At 37.6% G+C, this 24411-nt stretch overlaps 1 protein-coding gene across 4 annotated transcripts; it reads left to right on the forward strand.

The window, feature by feature from the left end:
* The first annotated feature begins 2567 nt into the window (after positions 1-2567).
* On the forward strand, positions 2568-23406 carry pip5k1aa (phosphatidylinositol-4-phosphate 5-kinase, type I, alpha, a). Of its 4 annotated transcripts, none has more exons than XM_046844040.1 (16): positions 2568-2839; positions 5035-5121; positions 9983-10027; positions 10727-10761; positions 10876-10965; positions 11372-11502; positions 11688-11805; positions 11912-12064; positions 12421-12720; positions 12986-13173; positions 13364-13447; positions 13551-13599; positions 14277-14361; positions 15231-15437; positions 17938-18007; positions 20707-23406. In XM_046844040.1, exons 2-15 carry the CDS (start codon positions 5076-5078, stop codon positions 18003-18005), a joined length of 1599 nt encoding a protein of 532 aa, XP_046699996.1. In that variant the 5' UTR covers positions 2568-2839; positions 5035-5075; the 3' UTR covers positions 18006-18007; positions 20707-23406. The 4 variants fall into 4 exon arrangements, with proteins under 4 accessions (XP_046699996.1, XP_046699995.1, XP_046699998.1 ...); XM_046844039.1 differs by having other exon boundaries at positions 2569-2822; XM_046844042.1 differs by lacking the exon at positions 9983-10027 and having other exon boundaries at positions 2569-2839.
* The last annotated feature ends 1005 nt before the right edge of the window (positions 23407-24411 follow it).

A 24411-nucleotide genomic window follows, 5' to 3' on the forward strand; every position in this document is an offset into this window, starting at 1 on the left:
GTTCCCCGAGAGATGCTTGGCACTTGTTGGCCCTTTTGCCTTCACTCTGCGGTCCAGCTCACCCCTAAACCATCTCGATTGGGTTCAGGTCCGGTGACTGTGGAGGCCAGGTCATCTGGCGCAGCACCCCATCACTCTCCTCTTTGTTGAAATAGCCCTTGATGCCTTCAGTGTGAATCTACAATTTTCATAGTCATGAAAATAAACAAAACTCTTTGAATGAGAAGGTGTGTCCAAACTTTTGGTCTGTACTGTATATATATATATATATATGGGGCCCAAAGTTCTGTCTTGCATACCCCCCTTAAAACTGTTAATTGCGCCCCTGCTGAAGGTGAATTCATTATCAGTGCTTTAAAGATGTTTTTTCTATTCTTTTTCCTAAACATTAAAATGTGAAATGTTACTAATAGACCTTCAGCTGTCACAACACAGTGCTGAGCAGAGAAAACCACTGAATAAAAAAAAAAGTATTTCATAGTAAGCTCTTCAGAACTGAGAGTATTTCAGCATTGCTTTAGAGTCTTGCGATGTTCAAGTTGGCAACATTTGTCATGCAAAACGGGTTCGGCTTGGACAAACATTCAAATTCATTGAAACTATTATGTGTTATGTAAATAAATTACAGTGAGACAGTTGTTTGCACATCTTTTGTATTGCGGCACTGTGCAGCCGCAGAAAAACTTCGCGGAAGTGGCGGAAAAATCCTTACAGCCTTACAGATGCTACAGGTGTAGGATACTTTTCAGAGCTGTGTGCCAGAGTGAAATGACTCGAGAATTTAATTTTGACACTGGTTAGCTTTTTGTAAAAACGAACTACACCCCGCACATTTTGTGTGATTTTGTGAGCGATCTTTGTGTTTGCAATGTTGGAGAATATAATAAAGGTTTGTTTTGAGAATTGAATGTTTTTGGCTCGTGATAATTAATTTCATATCAGTGTTTAAGTCATTAATATAATTCTATTAATAGATTGGTGTGCCAAGAGTAACAGAGTATTTTCATGTTGATTAAACAAATGTCTTGTGAAAAAAATGATAATAGGAACATTATAGCCTCACTAAATCCTAGTATTATGGATACTCACGTACATTTGAAGGAAATTTTTGTACTTTTATTCAAGTGAAATTTTAAAGGGATCACTTTTACTGAAGTAATATTTGACAGTGTATTTCTACACTAAGGCAAAGTATACATAGTGTACTTTTACTTGAGTAAAAGTATGTACTTTTACTCAAGTACATGCTTTTGTGTAATACGTCCACCATTGGAAATCTCATTAACACAACGGCCTTCAAGCAGCATGCACTGTACGCTTTAAGCATCAACACGGTTAATTTTAAAGGCCTCATGGCAGATGCCTTTGACCCCTGCAACATGTCATGTGACTGCTAAAATCTGAATTGAATAGAAACTCCAACATATACAGACACTCCATGTAGCAACGCACACTATGAAATAAATAGAATGGACTATTAATAATTATTGAATGCATATTAATAGACAAACATTAATTAAAGTGTAATTGATTATGACTTCCCGCATGGGCGTAAATCCAGGTGGGGACAGAGGGGACATGTCCCCCCTCATCCGAGGATTGTCCCCCCTAAGAAATTATTTTAAAAATATATGTATGTATAGCTAAATAATTGTGTAAATAGAAAAAAACCCGCAAAAAATGCATTTAAAAACAGTTGAGTTCCCCCCTTTTCCTTCCTCACAGTGGTTTGACCCACTGCCTGCTTTCCCAGTTCATCTCACCTACTCTACACACACGAGTCAGGTGTGTGGCTGTGGCTCAATTAATGTTCAACTCCATTAACTAGGATATTTTATTCACTTTAAATAAAGCGATTCTCTTTAATGTAGTTGATGCAGACTCATTAATAAATTAGTTGCGGCAAAAATGCTGATTAGCGATGTAATTTTCCATGAATCTGCTATCTTATCTAGTTAACGTTAGCTTGTTTACAATAGCTTGTAGCATAGTGCACTGACACTAACACGCCAAAGCCGTTTCCCATGCAGTGTTTTATTTGGGACCACTTGGTATAATGTTAACATTAACGGCCACAGTTAGCATATTGTTTAGCTGTGCATTCACTAAATGAGCACTGTGCTACGTCTGAACTAACCCCACTGTATTTTTTGTATAATCATTTTCTATTCTGTTTTTAAGTGTCTTAATTAATTTTAAATATACTTTTAAACATTTTTTCAATTCCTTGTTTTGCTTTGTCATTGAACCTGAGAAAAACTTTGAAAATAACCATAATGACGCAGTCTCCATGCTACAATAATAATGATAAAAGCAAAGTTTTTCACTGTGGGGACATGTCTTTATAAGTACAATTTGACTGTATTATTTGTGTCCCCTTCAAAAATTGCTCATGAGAAATTTTATATTTATTGTCTCCCCCTACTGTTAAATGAAATGTACGCCCACGCTCCCCCCGTCACTGTGCTAACTAGACAAAATGGGCCTTGAAGTGAAAGTGCCTCAAGCAGCCATGTTTATGTAGCGCTGCAATTACACTGAGCAACCGCTATGTGGTGCACCTCAGCTTTTAATACGCAAAACCGCCAGGCTTTGAAGGATGTTATTAGAAAAGGAAAGGAAATGGATGCCAGTGAAAATATGCGTTGCAGTTCGGAGAAACACGGCGACTTACGGGTGTCATTTTGAAAGAGAAGACGAAAAAGACTTGGAGGAGTGTGTAACAAGCAACCAAAACAACTTCACCCGGGGAATAAAAACATTCGGCTGCCTCGGAGGAGTCAACAAGTAAAGAGCGACCCATCAGCAGGAGAAAACAAGAGGTTAGGCGACTTGCCAGGAAAGTCGTGTGTTTAACAACTTTTTCCAAAACATATTTAACTTCATTTACTGACCAATAATTTACGTATTAGCTAAATGGGTAGGTGTTTTATGCAGCGAAATCGTTCCAAGTGTTGACTGTTTGCTAGCAAGCTAAGAGTTTCAGTAGTAATCCAACCAGTTAGATTACATGTACATTCGTTGTGGAAAATGGTGTATGAGTCAGTATATCCTGCTGAATAACTACAATAACACAAACAAACACAAAAATAATTCGAACTACACAACACATCCGTGGTCTAGCCTCTTTTATGAAGCTTTACTTTTCGCAGTAAAAGTTGCTCACTGTTTTTCAGGGGGAAGTATGTAGAGCATGCTAGAAATCATTTGATGACGTCATTAAGTCGTATGCAGATCACTGTGTTGATCGTTAGTATTTGAAAATCGCTTTAAAAATCAGAGTAGAAAATGGTCGATCAGATGTATAGAATGGAGTCGTCTTGTACAGACCTTTTTCTCTCTCTTAATATTTACAAAAGTACTATATAAGGATTAAAACCCTATATTTTATATTCTTGTATATTGCAGATAATTTTATGCAGTGAAAGTGAGTCTAGTTCCTCGCTGTTATTACCTCCAAGCAAGAGATATTCAGGTTACATTAAGGGAGGTGGTAGCTCAAGCTTCAAGCCCTGGTCTCATCAAGCTGCTGCTCTTGGGGCCCCTGAACAAGGCCCTTAAACCTCTGTACTCCAGAGGTGCTGTATCATGGCTGACCCTGTGCTCTGACTCCAACTTCCTAACAATGCTGAAAGCATTTTACTGTGCTGTAAAGCCTAAATCCATATTAAAGACCAGATAGTCTCAGTTTAAGCAGTGCACGTGTGGCATGTGTGGTCACTTGACTTGTGTAGATGTGTGTGGAAACGCTACCTCTGTTGTATGGTGATATTTAAGCTTTAAGATCACCAACACTGAGCAGAGAGAGGAACTGTGCAAGATTTGCTAAATTGAAGTTGCTACATCATGTGGCAATATGACAAATCTGTAACAGATCTCACTGGTTCCGAGGTGGAAGAAAGAGGCGACAATTTAAGACAGTTTTCTTTTATTTTTCATTCCCTTTTGCCCCAAAGCTTTTTTTCCCCTCGTACTCACTCCGGGACACACACACACACACACACACACACACACACACACACACACACACACACACTTGCGGTAAAGTCTATCTTTCCTCGACACCAAACGCATAACTCGCAGATTGTCGTGCCTTCACCTGGCATCCTCCTTTTACCCACACACATCCCTAAACACGCCGTCAGCTCCGCCTGGTCTCTCTCTCTCTCTCTCTCTCTCTCTCTCTCTCTCTCTCTCTCTCTCTCTCTCTCTCTCTCTCTCCCCCTTCCGGGGACTGTTACATCCTGCGTATACAGGGCCGTTTCTAGCCTTTAGTTCCCCCCCATGTCTTTGCCCTCCCACCAACATGCTTCACTCCCACACCATACAAAGAAATAGCAATCTTCTATAAAAATAAGGATAAACACATTGTAATAATGATTGCAAAATTGGCTGAATTCAAGTATGCAGGACATTCCCCTTTTTTTTTTTTTTTTTGAACAAAGAGTTTCAAATATTTAATTTTTGTGAAGATTCACGTTTTTATTTATTGGTCTATTTAATTCAGCTGTTTACTTTCATGCAAATGTTTATTTCACTTTGTTCAAAATGATTCATCTTGAAAACCTTTATAGTTTTACAAATACACATTTCAGCATGATCACTAATCTATGTGGACTCGTGCAACCATTTAATGTATCGCAATATTGACCACAATAATCGCAACGTAATGTTTTTCACCAAACCGTGCAGCCCTAAATATAAGATAACCAAAAAGGATGTGTGTGCGTTTCTAATAAAGTGGTCAGTGAGAAAACACGATGAATCTTCACACATCGCACAAGACTGTAACACTGTAGGAATATGCATCTGCCATCAAAATCCATATTTAGGTAAATGGATTTCCCCTGTGTGTTACATGGTTTGGTATTCTTGGAATAGAGTTTGTTAGCAAACATAACCAACATCCTCATATTAACCAAAGCACTATTAAAACAAGTTATGTGACTTCTAATGACAACTTCTTGTACCAGAACTATATTTATGCAAGTCATTGTATGTAAACAAATAAAACCTTTCTGTTTTTGATTCTAGACTTTGTAAGTGAAAGTGACTTATGAAACTTCCTCCAGAGAATGGCTACAGCTGGTCCAGTCTCCACCGAGGGAGGGAACCCCAGTAGTAAGTGTTCAAACTGAAAAGAATAAATCAAAGATGTAGATTTTGATCTTTTATGTGCAGACACTGTGTTTGAAAGTAAATGATCTGGATTTGTCTGCAAGTTTCTTTCTTACCTGTTACGGTTTCCTTTAATGGGGGAGTTATCGTTCTGAGTGTTTCTAATGGGTTTCTGGCTGTTAAGTCTTGCAAAGTGGCAGCACTGAGCCAAATAGCTGATACAGTTCTGTAAAAACTTACCAAATTAGTAAAACTTTATTTTCTAACACAAGCCTTAGTTAAATACAGAAACGTTTAGGCTGATCTTCACAAGCACACAGTGTCTGGCTGCTATGTAAAATATTTTTTTATATAGTCTTGTAGGGCTGTAGCTATCGATTATTTTAGTAATCCTGTGTTCTACCGATTATTCCAACGATTAATTAAGTAATCGGGTAAGGCATACCTTTTCTTTTTTATTTTATTAAAGAGCAATACTAAACATACAAGAGAAACTAAGACACTTCTCTTCAAATGAACAAGACATTTGTTTACTTTATTATTTCTAAAATTACACACAAAAATATCTGTGAAAACCAGTGGCATTTGGTACCTGGGCCTTCAGTGGTGACTTACCCGACTTAATCCACCACTTAATACCACCACTTTCCTTCGTCTTCTCCCATTAGGGGTCGCCACAGCGGATCATCCGTATTCATGATCTGCATGTTCGATTTGGCACATGTTTTTACGCTGGATGCCCTTCCTAACGCAACCCTCCCCATTTATCCGGGCTTGGGACCGGCACTAAGAGTGCACTGGATTGTGCAACCCTAATCGCTGGGGCCCTAATCGAACTCGGGCCCCAGCGGTGAAAGCGCCGCATCCTAACCACTAGACCACCAGGGAACCTACCACTTAATACCACCACTATCATGTCACAATTATAGAAACCATCAATACTGTACAACACGTGGCATCACAGAAAGAGAGGCATTTCACATATAGAGGGCCATTTTACTAAAGCAAGAAACCCAGTTAAAACTCTAAACCTCTACACTACAACCGCAACTTTGCACCTACATCATTTGGAGCAGTTCAGAATTAATATTTGTCTAATAACATGACAAAAACATTTTAAAATGTAAATAAAATACAACCTACTCACCAGAGATGCAGACTCATAATTTGCACCGCTCCTCAGAGGCTGTAAGCCAGTGGTACCGCTCGTATTCACTGGTCTGGAAGTGGTGAACAAACACTTTCCTGGGCTGAGACGAGACCAAATAAATTTCTCTTTCTCCGTAGGCATAAAAAAAGTCTAATTCTAATGTATTAATGTGTGCAGCGTGCCACACGTGTTTTGCTAGTCAAACTTGGCTGTAACAGTTTCCCTCTAACTAACCAATCAGAGGATGGAAAAATGATGCTTTTCTGGGACAGCTAGCTGCCCTGTGGGGCAAATTTAAAATCTGATTTTTTAAAGAAACAGATACACTGCTAATAGAGACTAAGGTCAAAAGGCCAGCAGTTCAGACTTTGCAGGCCCTGGGCAGATTAGATTGACATGGCAGCACATAAAAGCTGAAATCTGATTGGACAAAAAAATCTAACATACACGTACTGGAAGTAGTGTAGCCAAGAGAAACACTATGAAATGAAGAGAATAAACTGTTGGGAATAAATTAATAAAATTTTATGGCACAAATATTAGAATTTGGGATGTAAATTTTGGTCAGTGCTTTTGACAGTGTTTAGGCCAGCAGAGAAGGCTATGCTGCCCCTGACCCCCCACCACTGGTGAAAACTAAACCCGTTTGGTGCGTTTAAGTGCCATATTACATGAAAATGCAATTACAAATATATATCGTAATTTCCGGACTATTAAATACACCCAAATATAAGCTGCATCCACTGAATTTTACAAAGATTTTAAATTTTAACATAAATAAGCCGCACCTGTCTATAATGCCTAAATTGAAACTAATGAACTTTACACAGGCTTTAACGAAAGACAGTGTCTGTTAAACGGCTTGTATCTAAACAGTAGCCTACTAAGAAAGTCATTGTTCACTGTCTTCCTCCTTCCTTTCACAACAATTTTTCTCGGGGGTTTATCTTTTGGCATCGCCGTGCGTTTAAAAATCACCATCGGTGAATCTTTTCTCCCGATGCCGTGCAGCTCAGAACACAGGTGAAGTGCGGTTTTTCATGCCCGGTTGTTTTCAGCATGACAAATGATTCGCATTTCCTGTTGACAGTCTGAGTGAGCAGCAGGTCAAACGTCAGAGGAACCTCATCCATATTTATGATGTGGTGCGGCCCGATTCAGTGGGAGCGCATCTGATTTAATATAAAGAGTTTCATTGGTTCACCTGAACCCTTTCAACAATTTCATTGGTATAATGTTATGGGGCTCAGTTTTTTGGCTTGAAGCTTGTGAAACCGGGAAAAACCCAGGAAAATCCATAAATTAGCTGCTTCATTGTTTAAGCCGCGGGGTTCCAAGCGTGGGAAAAAAGTAGTGGCTTATAGTCCGGAAAATACGGTAAATAAATTTCAGGTTACTAAAAAAAAATAACAATAATAAAATAATTGTAAACTCACTATATGGTGTTTTTCTTTATATTTTAGTTTGAAAACTTTGCCCTGAAAAAAGTTTGCTTAATTCCAACAATTTCTCGCAATTCCGACTATATTTCTCATAGTCATCCAACATTTCTGGTGCATCCACCGGTAACCATGTTGTGGGCCTGAAGTTTGAAGCTGTTGGTGTATGAACGAGGCTCCTCTGCTTGATCTGCGGAATCGGAGGCTCAGTTAATACAATGCAATTCTTTTGATCTCCATTTTATTTTCAATGTGTAAAGCTTTCTGCCACTACACTCAACCAAATCAACTTTTGAGTCTGGTTCCTCTCAAGGTTTCTTCCTCATAACATCTAAGGGAGTTTTTCCTTGCCACAATTGCCATGGCTGCTCATCAGGGATAAATGCACACCATTCACCTTGACTGTTGATTTCTGTAAAGCAGCTTTGAGACAATATCTGTTGTGAAAAGCGCTATAGAAATAAACTTGACTTGACAGAGGGGGTGCTCGATTGAAATTGCGAGAAATAAATTCGCAGTTGCAAGGGGGGGGACTCGCAAGAAGCAGAAATAAAGTTGGAATTGCGAGAAGGGTCTTTTTCCCTGCCATTGTCACCACTGGCTTGTTCATAAGGGATAAACTTAAAAGGGTTAAACTTATAGGCACAACATATAAATATAAACAAATATAAGTAAAATGAGTATTGGTACATTATAATATAATTATCTCTGTGAAGCTGCTTCAGGACAATGTCCATTGTTCAGAAATAAAAGAATAGAAATAAAAATATATTTTATTGAATAAATATCATAAATATAAATATATATATAATTATATGAGACATAATGAATTTTGATATCACATACTATACTTTGGTGCATCATGATACGACTCCTTAATCTCCTCCACCATCTTCTAGTGGTTTTCTCGTTCTGACTTGTCTGGTTACAGTAAAACCTCTAATGTTTGCATTTGTTTTCAGTACAGTTTAAAAAAGAACTTCTAAAATTGTCACAATAAATGCTTACAATGCTTCTAGGATCAATGCTGCATATACTACAGCTCAAAACCTAGAATTTTTATCCTTGTGCTAGACAAAAAAAAAAAAAAACAAAGAAAACAGCCCCTCTACTTGGAATTTTAGGAATTTTAGTTTCTATCTGCATCAGAGTTCATCACAGTAGCTCCGACTGTCAGCATTAAATAATGCATTACTTCATTACACTGCAAGTGCTATTTGTAGTACAGTGGTCCCCCGGTTATCGAACGGCTCGGCTATCGAACATTCCGGCTAGCGAACGGTTTTCCGAACGAAATTTTGGTCCAGTAAACGAACAAAGTTCCAGTTATCGAACGCCACCCACGCTGCCCAACCCAGCGCGAGGGGAAGAAACTGCTTCCGCTTCAACCATCGCTGAGTAAGCATCTATCGCAACTTCTGTTTGTGAACAATATTAGTGATATTTAGCGGTAAGCACAGTAATCATTTTGTTTCTTACTGTTGTAAAGTTGTTAATTTATACTTTTACCGAACCAACACTAAATACCCGCAGAGATCGGGATAATCCGGCAAAAGGCAGTCCATAAATAATATCCACGGTGCTTTACGGAGGAAGCCTGATTGCGATGAGCTCAATGTGGGCGGGGCACGCATGAGCGAAGGAACAGGGCATTCCCTGAAGCACCATGACAGCCACCGTAGGGGGCGTGGCAGGGGATTCCTGACTATTAATACGGCTAAAAACAGGAAAAAATGGTTAATTATTGGGTATTGGTGAAGTTCGGGAACGGATTAATTGGTTTTCCATTATTTCTTATGGGATAATTAAGTCCAGTTTTCGAACATATCGGATTTCTAACAATTTTGAGGGACGAATTAAATTCGATATTCGGGGGACCACTGTATTTGTTAGATCGATCCCTGTAGATACTTTGTTGGTTAAATTTGTAACCCTGACCATATAGCGATACTTTTTTTTTTTTTTTTTTTTTTTTTGAAAAGGGAAATGCATCATAAGCTGATGAACATTAATAGTTGCTTGGCAGCTTTATGCTTACAGTAAAAAGGAGCAATTGTTGCATTTTCACCATTTTTTCCAGTATGCCCAAGGTTTCTTGTTCCAGAGTTATGTTGAACGCAGCATTACTTATAGTCTTCTTTATGACTTGCTTTTGTAAAAATGTTCAGGTTTGTCCATAAATATGCAATTTGTAGCAATTTACTCACATTACATTAGAGCTGTTGGTGTGACCACTAGAAATCCTATTATGACTAGTAATATATTTGTCCTTCAGATGCAGTTTCTATGTTTTGGAGGATGAGATTGTTTCCTCAGAGAGGTACAAGCGCATGGGTGTGTGTCAATGCCTGCGTTGATGTTTAAGTCTTATTTTGCTTGTGGTACTGCAGATATATTTTGGTGTGTGCAGATGTTTTGTAGTGTGTGTGTGTGTGTGTGTGTGTGTGTGTGTTGGGGGGTCTAAAGAGCACAGGGCAGGTGTTTGTGCACTGTGTGCCTTATCTGCCAGTGTGACACTTTAACCAGACGGAATCAGTGTGTGTATGTGTTCACCTCTCAATGATTGTTCAGAGGAAATATGTAACATCCTTAGCGAATTGGTTTCGATTGTACAGGTAGGTCAGAACAATTTCGTGACTGTCCTGTTCAAAACATATTCCAAAAGAGCAAAATAGTTTGAAACTCAGTTTATCCGATTCCTGTTTTTAGCTGACAGAATTGGAACTCGATTTAGAAATGCATATCTGTTTACCGCGGTTGTAAATAGTGGTTATTTGAGCTGTTGCATCCATCCTGTCAACTAAGTCAGAACTCCTAAACCACTTCCCTTTTTTTTTTTTTTTTTTTTTTTTTTTGGGTATGAAAAATCCCAGGAGATCAGTCACCAGCTTGCCAAAAGTCACTGAAATCACTATTATGCATTGTGCAGCTGCTACGTAGGCTAGCTGCATGCATTAGCAGGCATTCAGGTCCTATAAGCCTATACTTATTAATGAAATTTATTTCTACACAAATGCAGGACCCGCTGGACCTCTTAGGATGGCGTCTGTTGAAGTAAGAATCCTTTCTCCTTTGCATTACTTTCACAACATCATTGTCATTTAAAGTGTCAAATTGTATTCTTGAGACAGTGTGAGATATTTTGCTTCTGTAACTTATAAATCACAGGGCCAGGCCTCTCTGAGTGCGTCACAGACAAATAAGAGAACTATCGGCCATCGTGGGATTGACCCCACCGGGGAGACTACATACAAAAAGGCAAGAACGTTAATTGAGGATGTGTATAACCATACACGGTGTTTCAATTGCTGTACTAACTCTAAACTGAGTTCCTTTTTTTTCTGGTTAATTGTTAAACGTAGCTAGTTTTGATTTACAGTTTAGAAATTGGAAAACTGAATTATTACCAAAAACTATAGACACACAAGTTTAAAGGAGTGTTTAACGTGGATATGCCTTTCGGGCAAATTCCCTTCCGTAGTGAAAGCAGAATTTGGACATTGCAAAACAATACAAGTTAATTGTGTAACAATGTGTAGTGCCAATTCTCCAGTGCTTTGTAATCTTTCATTAACGCCTGTCATTGTTACTAAAGGCTATGAATTGATGGTTTAGTTTATTAAAGGTGCATCATCAAGTGTCTTTTTCATCTATCTTATCTTAGACAACCTCATCTGCTCTGAAAGGTGCAATCCAGCTGGGCATAGCACACACAGTGGGCAGCTTGAGCCAGAAGCCAGAGAGAGATGTTCTTATGCAGGACTTTGAAGAAGTGGAGAGCATTTTCTTTCCCAGGTGTGTTCTTGAAAGTGAAATGTTTAAGATGCGATGACAACTGGGTGTAAATGCACTGTGCAAATAGCTTTACCACAATTTGTACAGTCCTAATTGCACATTTGTTCCCTGAAACTGCTAACAGTTCCTTGTTTTGTTTTCTCTCTCTTCCTCTCTCTCTCTCTGTCATTTTCTTTCACAAAAAGCGAGGGCAGTAATTTAACTCCTGGCCACCACCATGGCGACTTCAGGTTTAAAACCTATGCTCCAGTTGCCTTCCGCTACTTTAGAGAGATGTTTGGGATTCGGCCTGATGACTACCTTGTTTGTTCTTCACTTATTTATACTTATATACTTATTCTACTTATAGGCAGATCTGCCTGTACAATACAGATTGAATTGTTTGTTGGTGTGCTTGTGTGTTTTGCAGTATTCTCTGTGCAACGATCCTCTGATCGAGCTTTCAAACCCTGGGGCCAGTGGATCTGTGTTTTATGTCTCAAGTGATGATGAGTTCATCATTAAAACTGTCCAGCACAAGGAGGCAGAGTTCCTGCAAAAATTACTTCCTGGATACTTTATGGTGAGAAAAATGTGCCACTATTAAACTTCCATGTACTTATTATTTAAATTGTCACAGCAATCTAAGTATTTATTTACTGCAAAAAAACCAAAACAATTGTATTGCCATCATTAAAATGACTACATATGAAGCAACTGTACCTTTCATATTTATTTAACTGTATTTCCAAATGGGACAGACTTTATTGTGAGAGCACCAAGTTACGTAGTTATAGTCAGGCTATTTACAAATGTGACACTATTATGCATATTTAGAAATCTGGGTATGCATATGATTTGGATCACATCCAGTTGGCACATACCTATGCATTTTATTTTGCAAGTTATTTTTATGATTCACGAACTTTTTCCTCTCAGAACCTGAACCAGAACAAGCGTACCCTTCTTCCAAAGTTCTATGGACTGTACTGCATTCAAGCTGGAGGGAAGAACATCCGCATCGTAGCAATGAACAACCTACTGCCACGCGCCGTGCCCATGCGCCTCAAATACGACCTGAAGGGTTCCACATATAAGCGTCGTGCCTCCCCTAAGGAGAGAATGAAGAGTCTTCCTACCTATAAAGACTTAGACTTCATGCAGGACCTGCCCGATGGCCTCCTACTAGAGACGGATCACTACAACGCACTATGCAAGACCATCCAACGAGACTGCCTGGTATTTATAATAAAATATAATTAAATTATAGATCAAATCGGTAAACATAGAAAAAAGAAGAACTTGAGGATATATATACTGGAGTTAATGAAACAAAGAAGAATGTAGCTGTAGAATATCAGCATGATGCAGTGGAAAACAACGTATCTATTTTTGATACATGAATGTGAATAAATGTTCTGCTTACAAAGTGCAACACCCCAGAATTGGACATTCTCTATTAAGTTTAACACGTCTTGATTTTTGCATTGTGTCTACATTTTAGCTGCTGCAGAGCTTCAAGATCATGGACTACAGTCTACTGTTGGGGATTCACAATGTGGACCTGGCTGAAGAAGAAGGTTCTATGCCAGTGCAGAAGAGGAATCAGGGCCAGAAGCCCCTCTACTGCACAACTATGGAGGCGATCCAAGGCGAGGTCAAGGGCAAGGCTACACCACAGTACAGTGAGAGGTTAGACACAACCATTGTAAAAAAGCTTTTAAAAGTTTTGGACAACCAAACATTTGTAGAAAGTAGTTTAATGTTTGACCTCAGCACCACTGCTCTTTCTCATTGCTTTATGTGTATATGTTTATAGGTTTATTTAGACTTTCTATCAGTATCCATGATCATATTTTTTTTTGTTTCCTTATCACCACAGCACGGGAGGAGTGCCAGCACATAACTCAAAGGGGGAAAGGTTGCTGATCTTTATTGGTATTATTGACATCCTGCAGTCTTACAGGTACCAGGCTTTAATAAATGTACATTCTTGACACGGTTAGTTGCAAGTAATGTCAATTCTTTATGACCAATATGAAATTTGACACTTTTTTATATATGTTTAGGTTGGTGAAAAAATTGGAGCACTCCTGGAAAGCCCTGGTTCATGATGGGGTATGTCTTTTGTTAACAGCTATACAGTAACGTTTCATTTTTAATTGTTATAACGGCATTTTTGAATTCTTAATTCTAATTGGTCCAAACCTGTTGATTCATTTTTTTAGTAGTAATAGTAGTTTCTTGAGAATTATTTTTTGTTTTTTTGCATTGTGCATATGAAAATGCTCTTGCATTCAATATTAAACATTGCTGTTAGTTCTGCTCTTGTTTTTCAATGATCTGATTTCACCAACTATCAAGTGATTATTAAAGATTTTTTTTTCTTGGCTTCACCATTGTCCTGCCAAGTTTTCCTAATGCGTTGGACATTTCTTACCCTAATTTTAGTCATTTCAGCAGTGTTCTTATTTTAATTTTTTTTTGCTTGATAAAAGCCAATAATTTTATCTTTCTGAGAAAGAGTGACAATTTCTTTTATGCATCCACAGGATATATTTTTTCCCATGTGGTTATTTAAGAGAAATTAGAAGCTACTCACTGCATTAGTTAGGGATTTGTAACTTTTTGCAGTTTAAACCTATAAATCACTGCAGTAATTATCTAGTGGAAGGCTCTTATCTATTTGCTTACTTAAATCCAGGTGTTAAAAATTTGTATTTGTTTTTTCTTCTTGGACAGGCAGTGTATTTTTCTTATTTTATTTTCATATTTCCTACACTTGTTTTCTACAGGACACAGTGTCTGTACACAGGCCTGGCTTCTATGCAGACCGCTTCCAGAAGTTCATGTGCAATACAGTTTTTAGGAAATCATCATGTAAGTCCAAGTTATGTCATGTCTCCAGGTGTCTGTTAATGTCAAAGTCATCCAAGGTTACATTTTTTTGTCTGGTAGCGAGATGACTGTAAATATTATTATTATTATTATTATTATTATTATTATTATTATTATTATATTGATTGTGAAATGCTTTCCTGAAAGCTGATTGGCTGACAGTGGATATACTTGAAATAACAATCATTATTAAAAATCCACTTACAGATTAGCACATGATGCAGTACACCAAATCTTCTTATTATAGTTCCTGAGAAAAACTTTTCTAAACTTATTTCTGTTTTTTATATATAGACAAAAGCTTTCATCTTTTTCATCTATACTGTATTTGTCTATTAGGTGTTGTGCAAATCCACAAAATTGGTTCCTTTTTTAATAAGCAGTCATATTGTTTGGAAATAGCCAACTATTTTTGAAAAATTGTGGGTAGGGCAGAGATTAATTTGGTTTAAGGCAAGGAAAATAAATTTTAAAAATCTCAGTGCAATAATAATAATAATGATTATTTACAACTTTTATAACTATTATTGTAGTCTGTCTTTTCTGCCATCTGTTTTTCACTGCTGCTACAAATTCCATTATATTTATTTATATATTTTCTTATTTTTATTTCTACTTCAATCTTTACTTTTGGTCTTTCACTTTTTAATTTCCCTATAGGATCAATAAATTTCTGATTCAGGTTAAAAAAAGAATTTTAAGTTTAGGACACACTTATTGAAATATAGGACAAACAGTAAGTGCTTACATCTCGCTTGCTTGCGTGGCAGGAAGGAGTATGACCTACTGACCAAATTTCTAGTCTGCAGACCCCACAAAAAAGAGGAAATTCTTTACTTTTTCTTCCCTAGTAAAAACATCCCCTTCTAAGAAGGTGCGAGGACCAATTGCAGGGCAACGCAAGGCGAACAGTGCAGTGGGTGGACAAAGCCAGCCTGGTCAGCTGTCACTTATGGTAGCACAAAGTAACTCGGAACAAACTCAGTCAGACGAGGAGTCGACTCCCGTACTTGGTGACAGTGCTGTAACTCCCACCTCAGACACACCAGGAAGTGGAGGTAAAGGGGTGGAGGGATAGGATGGTGGCACCTTTTTTTGTTATGCAAATAACACTGTTTTTGTATGCAGGGAAATTAATCAGGGAATGTTATATATTGTGAGAAATATCATATTTACACACAGGTGCATCTCAATAAATTTGTATGTTGTGGAAAAGTTTATTCATTTATTTCAGTGATTTAACTCAAATTGTGAATTAAATGCACACTGTCTGAAGTAGTTCAAGTCTTTTGGTTCTTTTAATTGTGATGATTTGGGCTCACATTTAACAAAAACCCACCAATTCACTATCTCAAAATTGTAATACTTCATTAAACCAATGAAAGGTATACTGGAAAGTATGTTCATTTACTGTATATGTACTCAATACATGGTAGAGGCTCCTTTTGCTTTAAATACTCAATTTGGAATTGCATGGGCGTGATCAGTCTGTGGCACTGCTGAGGTGGCCTTCGGCTCAGCAGTTTTGATTCTCTTGTTTCTCATTTTCCTCTTGACAATTTAGGTCTGGTGAGTTTGCTTGCCAGTCAAGCACACCAACACTATGGTCATTTAACCAAGCTTTGGTGCTTTTGGCAGTGTGAGCAGGTGCCAAATCCTGCTGGAAAATTAAATGCAGTGACTTTGGTTTTCAAAAAACACAGTGGACCAACACCAGCAGATGACATGACTCCCCAAATCATCACAGATTGTGGAAACCTAACATTGGACTTCAAGGAAATTTGGGCTATGAGCTTCTCCACTCCTCCTCCAGACTCCCAAGACCTTAGTTTCCAAATTAAATACAAAACTTCTCATCTGAAAAGAGTTCTTTGGACCACTGGGCAACAGTCCAGTTTTTCTTCTCTTTAGCCCAGGTAAGATACCTTAGACATTGTCTGTGGTTCAGGAGTGGCTTAACATGAGGGATACGACAACTGTAGCCAAATTCCTTGACATGTCTGTGTGGTGGCTCTTGATGCCTTGACCCCAGCCTCAGTCCATGCCTTGACCCCAGCCTCAGTCCATTCCTTGTGAAGTTTACTAAAATTCTTGAATCGATTTTGCTTGAAGAGCCTCTCAAGGCTATGGTTCTCTCGGTTGGTTGTGTACTTTTGGCAGTGGATTCGACACTTTGAACAACAGTTTCTTTGGCAATGAACGCTTTTTGGCTTCCCCTCCTTGTGAAGAGTGTCAATGATTGTCTTCTGGTCAAGTGTCAGAGCAGCAGTCTTCCCCATGATTGTGTAGCCTAGTGAACCAAACTGAGAGACCATTTTGAAGGCTTAGGAAACTTTGCAGGTGCTTTGAGTTGATTAGCTGATTGGCATGTCACCGTATTCTCAATTTTGAATTGGTGGGTTTTTGTTAAATGTGAGTCCAAATAGTCACAATTAAAAGAACCAAAGACTTAAACTATGTCGGTCTAGGGTCAGTCTGTGTGCATTTAATTTATTTGATACACAAGTTTCACAATTTGAGTTGAATTACTGAAATAAATATTTCCATGACATTCTAATTTTTTGAGATGCACCTCTATGTATTTATTAATAGATAATATATAATCACTATATACAGTGGTCCTGATTTCTTATTTTTATGCACGTTTGACACACTAATGTTTCAGATCTTTAAACTAATTTAAATATTAGTAAAAGATAACACAAGTGAACACAAAATGCAGTTGTTAATTGAAGGTTTTTATTATTGAGGTAAAAAAAAAAAATCCAAAACTACATGGCCCTGTGTGAAAGTGTTTGCCCCCATGTTAAAACTGTGGTTTATCACACCTGAGTTCAATTTCACTATCCACACCCAGGCCTGATTACTGCCACACCTGTTCGCAATCAAGAAATCTATTAAATAGGACCTGCCTGACAAGGTAAAGTAGATCAAAAGAGCCTCAAACGCTAGACATCATGCCGAGATCCAAAGAAATTCAGAAACAAATGAGAAAGAAAGTAACTGAGATCTATCAGTCTGGAAAAGGTTATAAAGCCAAAGCTTTAGAACTGGCAAAAACATGGAACAGTGAAAAACCTTCCCATGAGTGGCTGGCCAACCAAAATTACCCCAAGAGCGACTCATCCAGGAGGTCACAAAAGACTCCACAGTAACATCCAAAGATCTGCAGGGCTCACTTGCCTCAGATAAGGTCAGTGTTCATGACTCCACCATAAGAAAAAGACTGTCCACGTCTGAATGGCTGAGAAAAAACAAAATGAAGACTTTGGAGTGGCCTAGTCAAAGTCCTGACCTGAATCCTATTGAGATGCTGTGGCAGATTAGTTTAATGATCTGAAACAAAGTGTGAAATCAGGGCCAACACTTTTTCACTCCACTGCATGTGTGTGTATGTATATATATATATATATATATATATATATATATATATATATATATATATATATATTAATATAATATAATATAATATAATATAAAAATCGTGCATATTCCTGCATAATCACTTAGTCTGCCTACATGAATGATATTTCTTTGAAATGCCATTTATTTTAACAGAGAACGAGCCTCACCCTGACTTCTCTGCTACTCCTCTTGCAAGCGACATGGCAGATACAACACTCTAAAGGTGGGTACATTTACGTGCACTTTTCTTTAATAATACATATTTTCTGTATGCAGTCGACCTTGTAATGTTAGATCTGTGAGCAGTGTCATGCACATGATGCCTCACTGATCACTCCTTACTTGCATGGAGGGTCTGCAGCAAGTGATTATGTTCTAGTAATGATCTAGCAAATCTACCTGAAGTGGATGTTTAGATTTTTGTTAGTTAATTCAAATTTCCTTTTAATCTACCAGCAAACACTACATATTTTCTAATGGAAAGAGAAGTACTGCCAAAAATGTGTCAAAAGCTTCATTTAATATTCACATCTAACAGCAGAATGAGGAAAATGTGATCCGAAGTACATCAGTGATTCAAACTGTGGCATGTTTTTTTTGTGGGTGTGCCAAATGGGTTGGTTGAATATTTCAGTCACACAGGTTTGCATGAATAGTGTGGAAACAAAAAACATCCAGTGTGGGTGGAAATGCCTTGGTTAAGCGGAATCAGAGGAGAATGGCCAGACTGGTGTGGTAACCTGCAGGTTACCTTAAACTTTGTAGGCATTCACCTCAATTTCCATGTGTTGTGAACTCCGACATACTCTTCGACTTACCACAGTTGTACAGAGGGGTTATAAGGTACCACAGCCTTTACTGTAGGCTGCTGATTCTCCTCCAGTCCTCTTTCATCAACAAAGTGTGTCTATGGTGTTGCTTACATTTGCTTTAAGCATTGCCATGCCTACTGCAACATGCTCCAGTGTGTGTGTGTGTGTGTGTGTGTGTGTGTGTGTGTGTGTGTGTGTGTGTATGCAGTGTGTACGACAGAAGAGTTTTGTGTCCAACCGTTTGCTTGTAGGTTGTCTCAAAGCTGTTGTTTAAATGTAAGCCTAAAATATGAGCTAATACTATGATGCAAGGCTTTTAGAAATTGTTTTGAGTTAAATATTTTGGATAATCTGATGCAAGCAAAAAAAAAAAAAAAACCTTTGGATTTTTTTTTTCTGGAATGATTTTGCACGTGGCAACAGCACCACCAAGCGGCGCGGTTTAGTTTGTTTGTTTGTTTGTTTATTTGTTTATTTATTTAATATAAAGCAAGATGCACATAGGTCCTAAGAGAGTATAGAAAAGGTCAGAAGGAGTTGCAGGATTGTTGTGGATTTGGAGAAAGCATACGACAGGGTGCCGAGAGAGGAGTTGTGGTATTGTATGAGGAAGTCAGGTGTATCAGAAGTATGTGAAGGGAGGGCAGTGGAGTGATGCGGTTGCAGGGGGAAAAGGTGGAGAAGGTGGATGAGTTTAGGTATCTGTGATCCACAGTGCAATGTAATGGAGAGTGTGTTATAGAAGTGAAGAAAAGAGTGCAGGGAGGATGGAGTGGGTGAAGAAGAGTGTTTAGTGGGAGTGATTTGTGATAGAAGAGTATCTACAAGAGTGAAAGGGAAAGTTTATAGGACTGTGGTGAGACCTGCGATGTTGTATAGATTAGAGACAGTGGCATTGAGTAAAAGACGGGAGGTGGAGCTGGAGGTAGCAGAGCTGAAGATCTTGAGGTTTGCGTGGGGAGTGACGAGGATGGACAAGATTAGAAAGTAGTTTATTAGAGGGACAGCGCATTTAGGACATTTTGGAGACAAGGTGAGGGAGGTGAGATTGAGATGGTTTGGACATGTGCAGAGGAGAGATATGGGGTATATCGGTAGGTAAATGCTGAAGATGGAGCCACCAGGAATGAGGAAAAGAGGAGGCTTATGGCTGTGGTGAGGGAAGACATGTAGGTAGTTGGGTTGAAAGAGGCAGATTTAAAGGACAGGGGGCTATGGAGACAGATGATGGGCTGTGGCATCCCCTAATGGAAGAAGCCGAGCAAAGTAGTAGTACGTAGGTCCTTAAAGAGGCCACGCATTATAATTTTCTTTCAGGGTTACTATATTGTCTTCGATGATAAAGTTGCAGACCTCACAGCCTCCTTCTCAAGTGTCAGACACTTATGTGTAAGTCATCAGTCACTGACAGACACAGAGCTGTTTCAGTTTGAATGAGTCCCTGATCAGAGGAAAAGCAAATGAGATCATCCATGATGCTGCAATGATCATTCCTCGAGAACATGCTTTTACTCCAGTTGCACATAAAAGTTAAGTACTGATCACAAAGAAACAACTTTCATGTTGAGATCATGAGAATTTTGTCATGAAAACAAGAAAGCAAAATATATATATATATATATATATATATATATATATATATATATATATATATATATATATATATATATATATATATATATATATATATATATATATATATATATATATATATATTATATATATATATATATATATATATATATATATATATATATATATATATATATATATATATATACACACACAATTATATTGCATGGCCTCTTAGGACTTCCATAAAGATATGATTATTGTCTACCCATTAACTTTCAAATGTTAGTATTTGCATTAGATATTTGCACATTAAAATCTACCTACGAAATAAAACCAAAAGCAATATTTTTCCTTGTACGCATAAATGTAGAGGTGATAAACGGAGATACAGAGTTTTAACATTTTACTGTTTGCCTTGTGTGATGGTTTTATTATTTATTTTTTGTTAAAGAACTGTAACATATTCTTGTTAATGAGAATGGAAAAAAAGAGGCAAAATCATAAAGACAATCACTTTTTGTGTTATTTCCTCTTAGAACGGTGATATACTGCATTAAAGAAGACAGCCAGAGGTTTTAATGGATGGACAGCAGCAGACAGTAATGAGAAGGTGCAAAGAGAAAGTACTTTACACTGCAGCAAAGCACACATAAGCTGTTAAAAGTGTTCCCTGGGTGTCCTCTGCATCCAGGGTTGCTGCTAAAGGACATTGTGTTAGCAATCCCACAACCACATGCCAAATATGAATTCTTTAAAATACTTAAGTAAAATTAACGGTTCCTTTATTATTATTTTTCCCTCTTTCCCACCCTCCTGTGTAATGCATGAAGATTCACATGGAAGGTTTTTTTATTTTATTATTATTTGAACATGTTTAACACTGAGCTATTAATGGTCCCTTTTTTTAAAGCAAATAATTAAAAATATACAGAGGGTAGAAATACAGACTGGTTTTAAATACAAAAAAATGGTGAGGCACATTTGCCAACGTGACCAATATTTAGTCAACTCATGAGTAAATGTTCAGGAGAGGTGCAGTATTAAGGGTACAGCACAATACGGAGCTCTGGAGAGAAGGGAGTAGGGTGAAATATTTAAATTCACGGTTTGTGATCTATGATCTTTATGATGAGAGAAACTGCACACACAGAAATATATGCATTTTCAAAAGGTGTACATACATAATTAGTGGTTGTAGTGATTATCATATTATTCAGCCCTACTGCAGAACTTATGCAAACGTGATTAAAGCCAGAAAACTGTCAGTTGAGCTATAGAAATATGATGTCTCCTTTACAATCCTGTATTATATTGTTCCGATTCTTGCCGGATAAAAAGTTTACTCAACTTGCAGTAATGGCACTTCTACTATAAGACACATTGCTTTGCTTGCATTCTTCAGGTTTTTTTTTTTTTCTTCTTATAAATTATTTGCATACATTAATACTATTTTCATAGTTTCTTTATATTAATTTCTCCATGTTCATTTCGTTCTAAATGGGGTGGGTTTTTTTTTGTGTCTTATGTTTCATGCTTCCAGCGGCCTGTGCACTTGCCCTTTTATAAAGTTGACAAAATGCAAACATGCTGTGTCAGGAACATGCTTTGCACTTTACAGGTGATCAAAACGTGTGTAAATCTGGCAGACAGTTCTTGTTCAGTTTGGGTTACACAAGAATTTACAGGCTTGGTGTTCTAATTAAATATAGGGGTGTAACAGTACACGTATGCGTACCAAAGTTTTTCGGTACAGGGCTTACGGATCTGTGTTCCCTCAGGAAAATAAGCGGTGGACCACAAGTTTGTTTAGTCTCCGCCTCACACTTTAAGCACATTTGTTTCATTACTTTGATACTTCAATACATACACAACAATACCAGGGGTATAAAAAAAATAAAAAAATAACTAGTTAGCGCAGTGTCACTGTGGCTAACCAGAAAGTGGCTAGCAGCTAACGCTAGCACTGTGGTTTTTAGCTTTTTATGTTTAGCTTTAAGAATTTCTCTTTAAAAGTAGAAAATCCTGACAATTTCACAAATCAACGGAGTGAATGAAGACTAAAGTATGCTGAAATAAGTAGAATTGTTAAGTAGATCATATCTTGAGAAAATAAAATATTAAATGTAAAACACACACACACACACACACCTGTATTACTCAAATTGGGTCTTACCCAGTTTAATCAACATATATAGTTAGTTATAAATGACAAGCAATTTTGTTTTGCATTTCTTCCCTCTAACTGTACCAAAACTGAACCGAGCTGTGACTTAAAAACCAAGGTTTGTACCGAACCGTGAATTTTGTGTACGTTACACCCCTATTTAATAATATACATTTTTTAAATAAGTGCACCTATTTGTTTCAGCTTTGTTTCCCAACTAAGCCTTGTGACATGTTTATCTGAACGGTGCTGTCTGGATTTTTTATTTTTTTTAATTGTCTATTTTATTGTCTCTTTCCTTAATGTGATGCAGCATTTTAATTTTGGGATATGTCTCGGTTTTATTTGGACTGAATTGGATTTTTAAGAGCCTTTCTTGCCCAGTATGTGGTGATTACTGTTTTTGCACACAAAAAATATGCATTCGCTCTGAAAAGTTCACATATTTTTACAGTGCCTTACATATTCATATTAGATTGATCATAAATTAAGATTTATGAACATCAAAATAAAAAATGGTATTGTAGATTTGGATTTCTGTCGTGGACGTGATTTTTAGCAAATGATCGGAGTTTATTGTGCTAATGAAAACCATTTTAGGATACAAGCATTGAAAAATAAGTATTTATTTATATATATTTTATTCCTTGTAAAAAAAAAAAAAAAAAATGTAAACCCTAATGTAATAAGTACTTCCTGTTGGTTTATGCAGTACAGTAAAAAAAAAAAAAATAAATGCTGATCTGTTTCCTAGTTTCTATAAAACTGCATGTTACAGATTTTGTTTTTAGGTGAATCTTCATTTTATACTCTTGGCTGTGCTGAAAGTGCCTGACTGGGTTTATAACAAGGTTGTTTCATTATTAATAGTATCTCCGTATGTCTTAAAGGAATTTGTGCATATCATGTTCTTCTTTTTTTTGTATTACTGTATGTATGATTGAGATGAGTTTTTTTAATGAGGTGCCCAAAGCCTTACTAAGACACTTTATACTGTTTTGTTTATCTTTCATTTGCCACCTTTCTGTAGCTCTTTAAAATGAGGTCAATAAAAGCAACTTGACAAATCAACAGTTAAGTAAATCTAACATACTTAGTTTCTTCTTTCAGTCCTCACTCTCCTCCTCTTCTTCACCTCCAAAACCATCCTACAGACCACCATCCAATGCTGTATGCATAGCTTCACTGTCCCCTGCCAACAATTTACAGTCTCCAATCTCCTTCAGGTTGCATCTCCTACATAGGAACATACCTGTGTGCATCTTCCTCCGCTCTTATCAAGTCAAGAGGCTTTTTATTGTCATTTCTACTATACACAGTGGTACACAGTACACAGTAAAAACGAGACAACGTTCCTCCGGAAACAACACAACACAAGCTACATAAAGTGCATTGAGTGCAAACAGTGCAGACAGAAAACACAAGACAACACAAGACAAGACAAAGAAAACAATATAGCGCCGACTAGTAAACCTACTGAAAACTCAAATAATACAGTACTGTGCGAGGTGAAATGTAAAATGTAAAAACTATAACTGGGAGTAAATATAAACAGAACAAACAGAACAATGTAGTGCAAAGGAACAGCAGCAGTCAAGAGGTGCAAAGACAGCATGTAAACAGTATAATAGTGATAAATGTGCAAAAAACAGCAGTTAAGGAGTGTAGTATGGTCGAGTATAATAAATAATAAATAAATGAATGGTTGTGGAATGGATTGAGATGAGTGTGTGTTAAGTGTTTAGTCCAGGTTGTACAGTTCGGTACACACATTGAGTGAGTGTGTGTGTGTGTGTTCCGTTTCAGTTCTGTGTATTCAGAAGCCCGATGGCTTGGGGAAAGAAACTGTTGCACAGTCTTGTTGTGGCGGCCCGAATGCTTTCGGAACCGTTTTCCTGATAGCAGGAGTGTAAAGAGTGTGTGTGACGGGTGTGTGTGGTCGTCCACAATGCTGTGTGCTTTGCGGATGCAGCGTGTGGTGTAAATGTCCATGATAGAGGGGAGAGAGACTCTGATGATCTTCTCAGCTGTTCTCACTATCCTCTGTAGGGTCTTGCGATCCGAGACGGTGCAATT

Source organism: Silurus meridionalis, chromosome 29 (genome assembly GCF_014805685.1).
Source record: "Silurus meridionalis isolate SWU-2019-XX chromosome 29, ASM1480568v1, whole genome shotgun sequence".
NCBI classification, from domain to species: domain Eukaryota; kingdom Metazoa; phylum Chordata; class Actinopteri; order Siluriformes; family Siluridae; genus Silurus; species Silurus meridionalis.

Excerpts from the sequence above, each read along its gene's own strand:
- pip5k1aa (XM_046844040.1), top strand. The coding sequence starts at position 5,076 with ATGGCTACAGCTGGTCCAGTCTCCACCGAGGGAGGGAACCCCAGTA. Across the intron at positions 11,503-11,687 it reads GAGAGCATTTTCTTTCCCAG|CGAGGGCAGTAATTTAACTC; the intron begins GTGTGTTCTTGA and ends TTTCACAAAAAG. Across the intron at positions 15,438-17,937 it reads AGACACACCAGGAAGTGGAG|AGAACGAGCCTCACCCTGAC; the intron begins GTAAAGGGGTGG and ends TTATTTTAACAG.